A 12,809-nucleotide genomic window follows, 5' to 3' on the forward strand; every position below is an offset into this window, starting at 1 on the left:
ACATTGCCATCTCCCATTACAAATAGGGAAATTGAGGCACAGAGAGGTTCCATCACACAGCAAGTCATGGCAGAGCCAACGTTTAAATGCAATCTGGGCCCAGCATGGTGTCTCACACCTGTAATCCCAGCATTTTGGGAAGTTGAGGCAGGAGGATGGCTTGAGCCAGGAGTAAAAGAGCAGCCTGGGAAACATAGTAAAACCTAGTGTCTACAACAAATACAAAAATTAGCCAAGTGTGGTGGTGTGTGTCTGTAGTTCCAACTACTCAGGAGGCCATGGCAGGAGGATCCCTTGAGCCCAGGAATTTGAGGTTGCAGTGAGTATGAACACTCTGCTGCTCTCCAGCCGGGTAACAGGGCAAGAGCCTGTCTCAAAAACAAGGGAAAAAAAGCAAGTCTGTTTGGCTTTGCTGTTCCCTGCCTTCCTGGACCCAACGTGTGGCCTTGTACTCCTGTCAGCATGCCTGGGCCCATCGGGGGAACAAAGGTGGCCGCCCACTGGCTCATCTACTGTCTCACCATGCCCTCTCATCTGCAGGTACCCCATCTGTGAGGCCTTTGCACACTGTGTCCAACGCCTAGAATGCCCCTCCCTCTCCTTCCATGTGCCTCCCTTCTCCCCTTGTCAATCTGGTCCCTCATGACCCAGCTTAATGTCCCCTCTGCTCCTTTTTCTGACCCCACACAGAATCATGACTGCAGGCTCACATGGCTGCCTCCCTGTGTCCACACCATTACCAGGATCAGCTGGCCCATATCCACCTACCTATCCCCAGCACCCAGCACAGGGCCAGCTCAAAGTGGGTGCTCAGGGTTTACTGAGTGAATGAGCACCCACTTTGCTCCACAAACCCACTGCATCCCACCCAGTCTTCTTGCCCTCGGGTTGAGTTAGGACGGTTGTCTGGATGAGAGGGGCCATGGAGGTCTCCCTGCCCCACCCTCCATTGCTCAGATGAGCAGCTAGGGCTGAAGATGAAGTGGGCAGGGGCTCAAGAGGGGATACTTAAGTCTCTCTGATGGCACAAGAGCAGGTGAGCCACGAATGAACATTCATTCGACTGACTGTTTGAATAAATGAATAAATGGGTGAAAAGCACCACTCCCTGGTCACTTTCGGATCCTGCCAGGGACAGAAATCTTAGGTCTCACAGCAACTGGAGGTATCAATACTCCTGTAGCATTTTCATTTTATAAGCAGAGGCTGGGCACACTCCACATCCTGGAAGAGCCTCTTTTAGAGGTGGGGAAGCTTCCCAGGCAGCTGCACAGACCTCTGGCTGGTGGAGGTTTTCCAGAAGGCCTGGTTTGGGAGGTATTAGGGAGGCCCTTCTCGTCTTCATATTTCCAGCCAGCTCTGCCTCTTTAGCTTGTCCTAATCCACAGTGGGGCTAGGGCATGTCCCTAAAGCCCACAGGCCTCAGTTTCTTCAAGTGTAAAGAAGGAGGCCATACCCCACATCTCAGCTCTTCAGGCCATCATGGGATAATGCTTGGTGACATGGCAGCAGGAGGGCTGGCTCGGGGGTGGGGGTTGGGGAGACAGGCTGAGGGGAAAGGCCAATACCCACACCACCCTCAGCCCTGACCAGGACTGAAGACTGTCCTCTTTCATGCCTAACAAGCCCCTAGCTCCTTGGCCACTGCAGGGGTGAGAGGAGAGGGAAGGGCCCCCATCCTGAGCCCTGCACCAGGGTCCTTGCTGGCGGCAGGCGTCGCTCCCCGGCCTCACAGAAGACAGATCACTCCCTTAATCACTCTGGAAAAGAACCCCAAGCCGATATAATATTATAATTAATTAATTCACTAAAAAGGTATTAAATTTCTCTCCCCCCTGTGGATATTATCTGAATTCATTGACCTTTAGAAAAATCACCCTCTAATTGTAACCAGGTCCAAAAGCATTTGCAGCCCGTCCCTTTTACATTAATAATATCTTCCCGGACTCAGCTCTGGCTGCTTAAATATTGTATAAATTCCACTGCCCCCCTTGGAAAGAAGAGAGCAAAGAAAAAAGATGAGGCTGGAGGAGTCTGAGAGGGGGATGGGGTCTGGACCCTGAGAGGTGGGAGTCCCAGGAGGTGAGGGGTAAGAGTTGAGGAGTGGGAGGTGCACCCAGGTGCCTGGGAAGGGGCTCTCTAGAGGCTCCAGCTGAGCCAGTAAGCTTGGAGGACAGGGGAGGGGCATCGGTTTTGAGATAGAGCACTGGGCATGGGTTGGGCAAGAGTGTTGAACCTGAGGTTAGTTTTAGAAGGCTATGTGTCTGCGTCTGGGGAGAAGGTGCGTAGTGTGTATCAGACTCTCATCTAAGTTAATGGCGTCAAATAGTAAAGAAAGAATCTTTGCTTTAGAGGAACCATGGCTGATGGAAATGTGGAATCCCAAGCAGCACATTTCCAAGGCCCTGTGACCCCCCTCCCGGGCTGCCATTCCAACCCCAGCCTCCCAAGCCCTGTTCTACGGATGGTGGAGCTGGCCGCCCAGCAGATGCAGCTGGACATGCAGAACTTCCTAAGGCTGAGGGGGTAGGTACTAAGGCAGAGTGAGCAGCTGGTGGGGACAGACAGACAGATACAGGAACCGGAGCTGAGGGCAGCAGGGTCAGGGGCTGGGGTGCTGTCTGCATCCTCCACCCTCACCACCTCTGCTCCCCCAGCACCCTGGCTCCTGCTGAGGGCCCCACAAGGAATCCAAGGGAGCTACAGCTGCTCGTCCTCCCCTGCCTAGCTTTGACCTCTTTCTCTGCGTCCTCTCCCACTGTACGTGTCTGTTTGTTCTCTAAGCCTCCCTGAAATGAAGGGGCTGGACAGGCCCATCCCTCCTGTGTCCACACCAGCCAAAGTCCTTACTCTGCCTTTTTAATTTTTAGAAACAGGGTCTTGCTGTATTGCCCAGGCTGGAGTGCAATAGCATGATCATAGCTTACTGTAGCCTCAAACTTCTGGGCTCAAGCAATCCTCCCATTTCAGTCTCCTGAGTAGCTAGGACCATATGTGTGCACCACCATGCCTGGCTAATTAAAAAAACAATTAGAGTTAAGGGTTTGGCTATGTTGCCCGGGCTGGTTTTGAACTCCTGGCCTCAAGCAATCCTCCTGCCTCAGCCTCCTGAGTAGCTGGCATTACAAGTGCAAGCTACTACACCTGTCCCTACTCTGCCTTTTAAAAAAGAATTTCCAGGCCAGTCACAGTGGCTTACACCTGTAATCCCAGAATTTTGGGAGGCCGAAGTGGGTAGATCACCTGAGGTCAAAAATTCGAGACCAGCCTGACCAACATGGTGAAACCCCATCTCTACTAAAAATACCCAAAAAAATTAGCTGGGTATGGTGGTGGGCACCTGTAACCCCAGCTACTTGGGAGGTTGAGGCAGGAGAATCACTTGAACCTGGGAGGCGGAGGTTGTAGTGAACAGAGATTGTGCCATTGCACTCCAGCCTGGGCAACAAGAGCAAAACTCCGTCTCAAAAAAAAAAATCCCCCATAGACCTGACATCTGGAAAGATGTTGCCCACCAAATAAATCTTGCTAAAGGATGCATTCCCCTGTCATCAAATCAGAGTGGCTCTCAAATCAGGGTCGTTCATAATCACCAGCCAGACTCCAATCCAGCCACAAGATGAGGGTCCTTTAGGCTGGTCTCAGAAACAAGAACACTTTCTGGTGGTTCATTGAAATGCTGGAAGTAGTCCCTGGGCCGCCGGCCTCAGCCAAATCGGTAGGACCGCAGGACTCCCAGACAGGGTGGAAGCCACCCAGGCAGACAGCTTGGAATGGACAACGAAGCTGAGACTCCTCCACGCCCACCAGCCAGGGCAGGCAGCTGACTAGTCCTGGCCCAGGGCACCCTCTTGTGGACAGAACCCCACTCACACCCTCTGTCCTGTCGAATGTGCCATCCATATCCCAATCCCAGAGGTGGTGGCCAGCCTGAGGAAGCCCAGGGGCAGGAAACCAGCAGGCAGGTGGAGGGCGGGGACATCAGTGATCTTTGGGACATCAGCGATCTTTTTTTTTTTTTTCTTTTAAAAAATGTTTTAAATTTTTATTTCTTTTTAGCTGACCTCTGCTGGCAGGAAGGGCTATCGGTGATCTTGAAGGGCCGTGCGAGGAAGCAGGTGGGCAGCCCTCCACTACACTGAGTGAATCCCCAGGGGGAAGTGGGAGAGCTAGTGGGATCGCGGAGACATTTCAGGGGCCTGAAGAACCGGCCTCGGGACTTCCCGGAGCCTCCACCGCCACCGGCCAAGGGAGCCCAAACCTAGATCATCAGGTGTCTCCCAGAGTACAGGGCTTGCCCCAGACGGGGCTCAGAGGGGTTTCCAGGGCATGGGTAAGTCCCAGGTGGTGGGGTGGAACCTGGAACTAGGAGGAGGTGCCAGCGCCACGACTGGCTCAGGCTCCACAAGGTCATCCCCGGCTCCATCTGACCTTGAGATTAATCCTGCAGCCCGACCGCCATCAGCGCCCAGCAGCCCGGCCCCCTTTCCTTCTCTCCCCTCGCACGTTAATTGCTCAACGTTGATTTGATCGCTCCTTTTGCACAGAGGAAATTGCCCTCTTAGCCATTTTCATCCTGGGATTTTTTTTTTTTTTTTAATTAGGCCCCTTCAGCCTCTCAGGGAGATGACGGGGAGCCATTTTGATCTCCGCCTGAAGCGACCGTGGAGAGCGGAGGGGAGCTGGAAGAAGCCTGAGAAGCCCTCCCCATTCCCGCGGGGCACCTGGGCTCTAGCAGCCGCCACTCCACCCAGGCCATGTCCCCCTCCTGGGCGAGGTCATAAACTCCACGCGTCTTTGAGCAGAGGCCCCAGGGCTGCAGCACGGAGGAAGGGCCTCGCCCAGGCCTCGCTGCCAGAGCCAGAGCCGGGCGCGGGGGAACCCGGGCCCATGACCCCCACGTAGAGTCCTGGGCTCCCGTCTCCTCCCTGTCTAGCTCAGGGGAGTCCCTTTCCCCAAATCCCTAGTAGGACGCAGCCCCTCAGTTACCAGGAAGCCCGTCCGGCCAGACAGAGGGCGAGCGCCCAGCTACAGCTTCTCAACCCGGGTGGCCGCCCACCTGACGATGGCACCCCCAGGAGTGGGACAGGAGAAGCATGCCCCCCACTCCGGGCCCAGGGTACCCCAAATAAGCAGCTAAGGGCAGCGGACTTGGTTTGTGAGCAACCCGCCCCCTACTGCAACTCCTGGTCTCGCTCCGGCCGCAGCTGGAGTCGTGGGACCGGCGTGGCCGCAGCGCCACCTCGTGGCCATGAGGAGGGACCGTGCCCCGATTAGCACCCAAACCCCTAGGCTTCCCCGAGCAGGGCTGAGGCTTGAGGACACCAGGCGACAAGCGAGTTGCCTCTTCCCTGTACCCCCCACCCTGACCCCCTTCAGGCAGCATCTGCACTCTGGAAGGGGCCCACTGGGTTGATATCCTCCCGTTCGCTGTCAGCCCTAGACCCACTCCAGAGACAGGACCACCGGGTACAAAGCACAGTGTTTACTAAAGGCACAAAGTGGGGGATCGGAAGGCAGCTGCTCTTCCGGCAGTGACCCCTCCCGCTTCCGGCAGCCCCCGTGCTCGAACCACCTGGTGGAGAGCTGTTAGCACCAAAAGGGGGGGTGCCCACCTGTGGGAGGGCCTGAGGACCAGGCTGCGGGGCGGGCTGGCTGCCATCTAAGTCCCAGAAAGGCAGGCCTGGCCATCCCGAGGAGCAGTCGCCTCAGACGAGGAGATTCCCGAAGCCCCCCAGCATGTCCTTCACTGGTAATGAGGGGGTCAGTCTCAGAAGACAGGGCGTCTCCACCAGGCCCTCTTCTCACCTCTAGAACACCCTGCCCCCCGATTCCATCTCTGGGAGAGGAGCTGAAGGCCTCTTCCCACCCTGCCAGTCAAGAGGACTGCCCGGGGATGCTTCTCCTGACCCCACAGGCTGCCCCACAGGCACTAAGTCCAAACGGGGGCCAACGGGGAGGAGGGAGGCAGGGCAGGTGGCTACTTCACACACAAGTGCAGCCTGAAGGGTGGGAGGGAGGTGCCCCGGGCCCTCCCAGCCCCCAGGCCAGCCCCTGTTCCCTAGCACAGGGGCAGCCAGGGTCACAGCACATCGCCCTCCTCCATGCTGAAGCTGCTCCGGCGGCTGCTGGCCTTGGAGGCCTCAGGGGACATGGTGGACAGGAGTGGATCAGAGGCCAGCGGTAGCAGTGAGTCGTCCAGGAGCATGAGGTCCAGATCCTTCTTGGACAGGCCAGGGAATGGGGAGCCATGCTCCGGCGCCAGGGGTTCAGGGTATCCTGGGGGACCCTCGTCCTCCCTGCCCCCAAAGCTCAGGCTGTGGCTGAAGTCCAGGTGATGGAATGGGGACGGCGGCTGGGTGGGCAGGGGCAGCGGGGCTTGTGGGGGCAGAGCCGGCAGTGGCTCAGGGTCAGGGACCTCAGCCCCCAGCATCAGGGCCTCCCCTGGGCCCTCTTCACTAGGCAGCTCCTGCTTCACCACCTGCTGGGCCAGCTCTGCCATGTTCATGCCAGATGGGGAAGTGGTAGGGAGGCCGTGCACTCGAGCCTGCATCTCCAGCTCCTGCAGGGTTGGAGATAGAAGGCTGGGGAACACACCCACGGGCACCAGCCACCAGGCCCCCCTCCCCTGGGCCTCCATCATAGCACTTGCCCCTGCCCAATGGCACAGAGCAAGGTGTTTCCCTTAGAAGAAAGCATATGGTAGTTCCAGAGCCCAGACCAGTGTTTCTTCAGACTACAGGTCATAATTCATAGTGGGTTGTGAAACCACTGTAGTGAGTCTTGACCAGCTCTCTATTTTTTTAATTGAAATTGCGTTGTCTAGACTAGACCAGAAATTACTAGAATGCATTGCATCTATTAAGGATGAGCAGAGCATTCCTTCATGACACTTGATTTTCCACTTCGAGTGTGCCTGTGTGTGCTTGATTTTAATGTAAATTGTATCATCTACCATAAGAAAGAGAAACAAGGTGCAGTCCAGTCGCCCTCTGTGTAACAGGCCAGCCTCAGGTCTAAAGAGGACAAGAGGCCCTCAACACAGAACCAGGATTAGAAGTCTCAGTTCCAGCTGCTAGGGCTGATTCTGCCAAGCCCTTGTTCTTTAAGTTGACCCTGTGGAGATTCCTAGTGCCACCCACCAAATGATTCCACCTCTCTACCTCCCAGGCACATGATACGTTTGCATTTTCCTGCCTCTTGCAGTTAGAGTGCTTGTAGAGTTTGCTTGCACTGGCCAAGCCCATTGAACAGAAGTGTCATTTGGCACCTTAAGAGTGACAATGGCTTTAAGAGCCAGCTCTAGATGTGCCACCAGAGAGCTGGGTCCCAGCAGCCTGGGTCCCAAAATGAGGGCCTCACTGAACAGAACCTCCAGCTGATATCTGTTGCTTAAAGATGCTAAGGATTGTTTGTTACCAAAGCAAAACATCCTAACTGACACATCCTCCTTCCTAATGGACATCTTCCTGTGTCTCCTACTTCAGAAGTATAAGCACTACCTGCTGGGGCCAGGAGCCAAGTTAAGGGTCAGAGTTACCAAGGAAGTCTAAATTCAGGACCAGACCTGGATACGGAGCCAGAGCTGCTTGTTGGTCATCTCCAGGCGGCGAGAGTGGTTCTCCAGCTCCCTGGACTTCTGCAGGTCCTTCTGCATCCTCCGGATGTAATCCACAGAAGCCTTGAGGATGGTGCCCTTGTTCCAGCGCACATCCCTGCAGCAGCAGACCAAGCAAATCAGAGGAACATGCTCAGAAGAGCGGCCAAATCCTTGCCACTGCTCTGGTTGCAGAGCTTATGTGGCCTGTCCCAGTCTTACCCAGCAACCCCAGATCTGGAGGTGGAGGTAGCTGATCCGTTTGCAGAGATTAGGCCCTCCCAGGTGACTTCTGTTGCCACTACCCATGTCACTAATCTCATGAAACCAGGCAATTCGGAGCAGCCTCCCTCCCAAGACTACCAAGACCCCCACCCAGCCTACCCTGAACTATCAATCCTCCTGCCCCTCAAACACTGTTTTTTTTTTTGAGGGGGGAGTGAGATGGAGTCTGTTGCCAAGGCTGGAGTGCAGTGGCACAATCTCTGCTCACTGCAACCTCCACCTCCCAGGTTCAAGCAATTCTCTTGTCTCGGCCTTCCGAGTAGCTGGGACTACAAGCACACAACACTGTGTCCAGCAAATTTGTGTTTTTTTTAGTAGAGAGGGGGTTTTGCCATGTTGGCCAGGCTGGTCTTGAACTCCTGACCTCAAGTAATCCGCCTGCCTCAGCCTCCCAAAGTGCTGGGATTACAGGCGTGAGCCACCATGCCTGGCCACTTTTCTACCAGTCCAATGCCCTTAAGAAAACTTTTTCTCAAATAAAGAAATTTGGTACTCAGAAAAAAAAAAAGAAAGAAAAGAAAACTTTTTCAGTATGGCTCCGCTTCCAGGGAGCCTCCCTTGACTTCAGCCTCACTTCCAGGACAGAAACTCATCTGTCTTGAGCTTTTCTGATTTGGGAGAGGGAGAGATCCTTTCTCAAATAGATGAACTTCTAGAAGGAATTCTCCCATCCTAGCAACTAGCATGGGGCTGAGGACAGATAATACTTGTCAACTGCTGCCCATCGCAGACCCATCACCCTCCCCCCTCAGAAACCTGCTCACAGGTCATTGGCCTTGGGGATCAGCATTCCCAACTCCTTGATGCGGTCGTTGATGTTGAACCTTCGTCTCCTTTCAACTAAAGGTAACAGATTTCAGAAGGAGCAATTAGAGGGCTAGGGACCCCGCCATAGGGAGAAGCACCCAGCCCAGGGAGGGGTGCTTCAAGGGCACCCTCCAGCTTAGATTTAGTCCTTCCAGGAAGTAATAAGTGACAAATAGACTGGGATTTCTACAGGGATTGGGGGGTCCAGGGCAAAGGCAAGACACAATTAAGACACGATTCTACCAAAAGGTAGAATCGGCCTTGGTGATGCTGGCAGCACAGCAGAGCTGCCTGGGGTAGGACTCTTCCTGCTACACAGAACTCTGCCACCCCAGGTTCCATGCCTTAACCCAGAAAACAACCTGAAAAACTGGGGGTTTCATGAATGTCGCTCCAGGAACCCTTCCCACCCCGTCCTAAAGAGGTCTAGTGGAAAGACAGCACTAACAGACCCACCCACCACTGAGTGACAGCAATGGGAGGGCTTAAGCCACCTGCAAGCGAATTGGCCTTGAGCAGGGAGGCCTTCCACTTGTGCAGGTCAGGGAGTGGCTGTTTAGCCAGCCCAGGTGAGAACAAGGAAGAAGGAGGCAGGGAGAGGGGGCAGGGCAGGACTCACTTAAGTTGTGATTGTCTTTCTTCTGCCGCTCCTTGGCCAGGGCCCTGCTCTCAGCATCTGGAGGCCAAAGGAGAAGGAAAGAGGAGCTGGGAGGGAGGGAGAAAAGGAGGGAGGACTCGGGTATTCAAGGGCACAGGGATAGAAGGAGGCAGTACCTGTGAGCTCCCGCTTCTGGGTCAGGTCTGCAGGGCAGGAGCTGCTGGTGACGCCCACCAGGGAGGCTGTGACCTGGGGGTCGCTGCTGTACACATTCAGGTGGCTGCTGGACAGGGGTAGCTGTGGAGGGTTAGGGAGACCCATGAGCATACCCCTTTCCATAGGGAGCCCCCTCCAGGGCCTATCATCCCAGGATCAGTCCTTCCCAGGGACACCAGGAGTGTCAAAATTCACCTCAGGCCTCTTTACCCAGCAGTTCAACCTGAAGGTCTGCAGAGTCCAGAGCTGAATAAGATGCAGTCCCTGCCCTGAAGGAGCCCCTGGCCTAGAGTGGCTGAGAGGCGTGATCCAACCAATAATATGTGATAGGATTAGGCCCCAGGCATTATGGAAGCCCTAGAGCAGGTAATTAATCAATTCTAGAGTTTCTGGAGGACATGGAATGCAACACAGTCTTGAGCAGGGATGTGAGAAAAGGCACTCCAGGCAGCCAGCTGGCCACCAGCAGACAGGGCTGCTGAGCAGAATACAATTCCAGCAGCTCAAGGGGCAGAAGTGGTGGGGGTGGGGGTGCTGGAAGCAGGGCAGATGCATCTGGATCCCCAGTACAGTGTTCGACTTGCAAAGATACTGGAGTTTGGGAATGGGCAGCCAGGGGAGGTGTAAGCAGGAGTCTCACAGGGAGAGATCTGAGCTCTGGAAAGATCTCCTGTCACAGAAACATACAGAACAAATCACAGGCCAGATGCCCCACAGTGTACACAGGAACTGCTAAAGGGACCAATCACTCGCACCCACCCTCCCTCCCTCCTCAGCCCACGCTGCCCCTGCTAGCTCTAAGTTTGGACCCAACCAGCCCTGGCCAGCTCCTGCTAAGCCACTCAGCAATGTCACCAGGGCAGTGGGGACTAAGGAGGGACTCCTTGACTCCCCACCACAGGAACTGGGACTTTCCCTTGGTAGCATGAGCCGGGACCCATGGTAAAGGTAAAGGGTAAAGGCTCATGCCCAAAGGCAGGAGTGAGCAGCTGAGGTTCAGGACTTCCAAAAAAAAAGCGGGTGGGAGGGGCATTGGCAATCCCACCTGCCCAGCACACACATCTGTCACCTTTGCACAGAGCTTGCACTCAGTTTCTTGCCTCATCTAATCTTCCCACAATCCTGTGGGTAGATAGCATCAACCCATTTTGCAGCTGAGAAAACTGGGGCTTAGTATGCTTGAGCGATTTCCTAAGGTCGCACCAAAAGCCAGAAGCCAGGTCTCTTGACTCCAAGCCCAGCTCCTCCCCATCTGCCACCCCACCTCTGCCGGGAGATGCAGGAACCTGCCAGAGGGAGGATTCCTGTGGTTGGGGACAAGACCAGCCCCAGATCACTTGCTCCATGGAGTGAGGGACACAGGTTTTTGCCTGTTGGGCCCTGGGCTTGGTAAAGGAAGGGAGGCCCAGGTCCTGAAAGGAGCTCATTAGTTCCACCCCTTCCTGCAGATGCACTGCCCCTCCACACATGCAGTCCTCTCCCTGTCTCCCCCTACCCCTTCCCCAACCTGGAAAGCCCCTCCCCCGCCCACTCCATGTCCGCAGCCTCTTCTCCCCTCTGAAGCCCCGTGGTGCACACAGGCTGAGGCACATCCTTTATGCTTCATAATTCCTCTTGGCCCCTGCCCTTGTCACATTATTTAGTAAAAATGACTCTTTTTTTTTTTTTTTGAGACGGAGTTTCGCTCTTGTTGCCCAGGCTGGAGTGCAATGGCATGATCTCAGCTGACTGCAACCTCTGCCTTCCAGGTTCAAGCAATTCTCCTGCCTCAGCCTCCCAGGTAGCTGGGATTACAGGCATGTGCCACTGCGCCCAGCTACTTTTGTATTTTTGGTAGAGACAGGGTTTCTCCATGTTGGTCAGGCTGGTCTTGAACTCCTGACCTCGGGGTGCACCCGCCTTGGCCTCCCAAAGTGTTGGGATTACAGGCATGAGCCACTGTGCCTGGCCAATGACTCTTATCTCTACAGAAAGATGCCAGCTCTGCCCAGTGATAACCCTGTCTCCAGTTCTCTCCAGGCTCAGAGCCACCGTAGGTGCCCCCCTCCCTGACACCTTTGCACACCCACCCCACCCTAGCCAGGAGTACCGTGTTGGGCATCTGCATTTCAGGATTGATGTAGCCCAGGACATCATCCAAGCGCATAATGTTGTCAATGACATCATCAAACTGGAAAAGAGAAAAGTACATCTGCGGAGGGCCCACCCAGAGGTGGGCAGGGGAAAGAGGCACTGGAATGCCCACTGACCTGGAGGGACCTTGGAGCCCACTTCACCCAACCTACTTATCTGGGGAAAGAGGAAATAGGCCAGAGAAGAGATGAGCTGTCCAGGTCCCACTGGCCCAACGCCAAGCCGGGGTTCTTGCCAAGGAGCCTACCTGCCCAGGGAGCTTCCTTGCTCTCACTTCTGTCTCTTGCTTGGGGAGTGTGCTGGGCTTTCCCGTATAAGTCTTCTGTTTCTCCCGGCAGTTTCTTTTTTTTTTTTTTTTTTTTTTTGAGGAGTCAGTCTGTCGCCCAGGCTGAAGTGCAGTGGCACTATCTTGGCTCACTGCAACCTCCGCCCTCCTGATTCAAGCGATTCTCCCACCTCAGCCTCCCGAGTGGCTGGGATTACAGCACGCACCACCATGCCCAGCTAATTTTTGTATTTTTCGTAGAGACAGCATTTCACTGTGTTGGCCAGGCTGTTCTCGAACTCCTAACCTCTGCCCACCTTGACCTCCCAAAGTTCTGGGGTTACAGGCGTGACCACCACACCCAGCCTCCTAGCAAAGCTTTCCAAAGTAAGGATGGTGTTTCCCCTGTGAGGTGGCTCCCTGAGGGCAGGGCTGTGTCTTTCCCCCTGAGATTGGAGCTCCCTGATGAGGGCTCTGTTTCCCCCTCAGACTGAGTCTCCCTGAAGGTAGGGATGCTGCCTCTGCCATCAGACTAGGAGTCTCCGAAGCACAGCAGTGGGACCAGCTCTGCAAGCAGCATGGCCACTGACCAGCTCATCACTCACCTCCCTTTCGGGGTTGGAGCCGATGTGCAGCATGGCCATGGGGCTGTTGGGAGCACTGTTGCCAGCAGAGGAGGACAGCACGTGTCCAGCTCGCACCCCTGGGGAAGCAGCTGGTGGGGGCTTCGGAGAGCCCTGGGCCGGGCTGATGTGAGCGGCAAACTTGTTCCCATAGGTCTCAGACAGGTACTCCCGCACTTTCTGATGCTGCGACTGCTGCAGATGGTAGGATGTGGGATTCTCCAGGTAGGATTGCACCTGGAAGGGGAAAAGGCAAGGGCTCTAGGGGAAGCTGGGACCAGTGGG

At 55.2% G+C, this 12,809-nt stretch overlaps 1 protein-coding gene and 1 long non-coding RNA gene across 8 annotated transcripts in view; one reads left to right on the forward strand and one right to left on the reverse strand.

The window, feature by feature from the left end:
* The first annotated feature begins 4,057 nt into the window (after nt 1–4,057).
* Nucleotides 4,058–5,969, forward strand: LOC144582334 (uncharacterized). Its single transcript, XR_013534811.1, has 2 exons — nt 4,058–4,118; nt 4,605–5,969. It is a non-coding gene; the product is annotated as an uncharacterized LOC144582334 (long non-coding RNA).
* TFEB (transcription factor EB) overlaps nt 5,471–12,809 on the reverse strand; it is a 52,198-nt gene continuing 44,859 nt past the window's right edge. For 5 of the 7 annotated variants that reach the window (XM_078370686.1, XM_035295607.3, XM_078370685.1 and 2 more), the window contains 7 exons: nt 12,507–12,761; nt 11,593–11,673; nt 9,464–9,584; nt 9,309–9,365; nt 8,647–8,722; nt 7,568–7,715; nt 5,471–6,562 (listed from right to left, as the gene is read on the reverse strand). In XM_078370686.1, coding sequence (XP_078226812.1) covers nt 6,083–6,562; nt 7,568–7,715; nt 8,647–8,722; nt 9,309–9,365; nt 9,464–9,584; nt 11,593–11,673; nt 12,507–12,761 — 1,218 coding nt within the window. In that variant the 3' untranslated portion in view covers nt 5,471–6,082. The remainder of the gene's footprint in view (nt 6,563–7,567; nt 7,716–8,646; nt 8,723–9,308; nt 9,366–9,463; nt 9,585–11,592; nt 11,674–12,506; nt 12,762–12,809) is intronic. The other 2 variants (XM_078370687.1, XM_078370684.1) reach the window with 1 other exon arrangement.

Source organism: Callithrix jacchus, chromosome 4, assembly GCF_049354715.1.
Source record: "Callithrix jacchus isolate 240 chromosome 4, calJac240_pri, whole genome shotgun sequence".
Classification (NCBI taxonomy): Eukaryota; Metazoa; Chordata; class Mammalia; order Primates; family Cebidae; genus Callithrix; species Callithrix jacchus.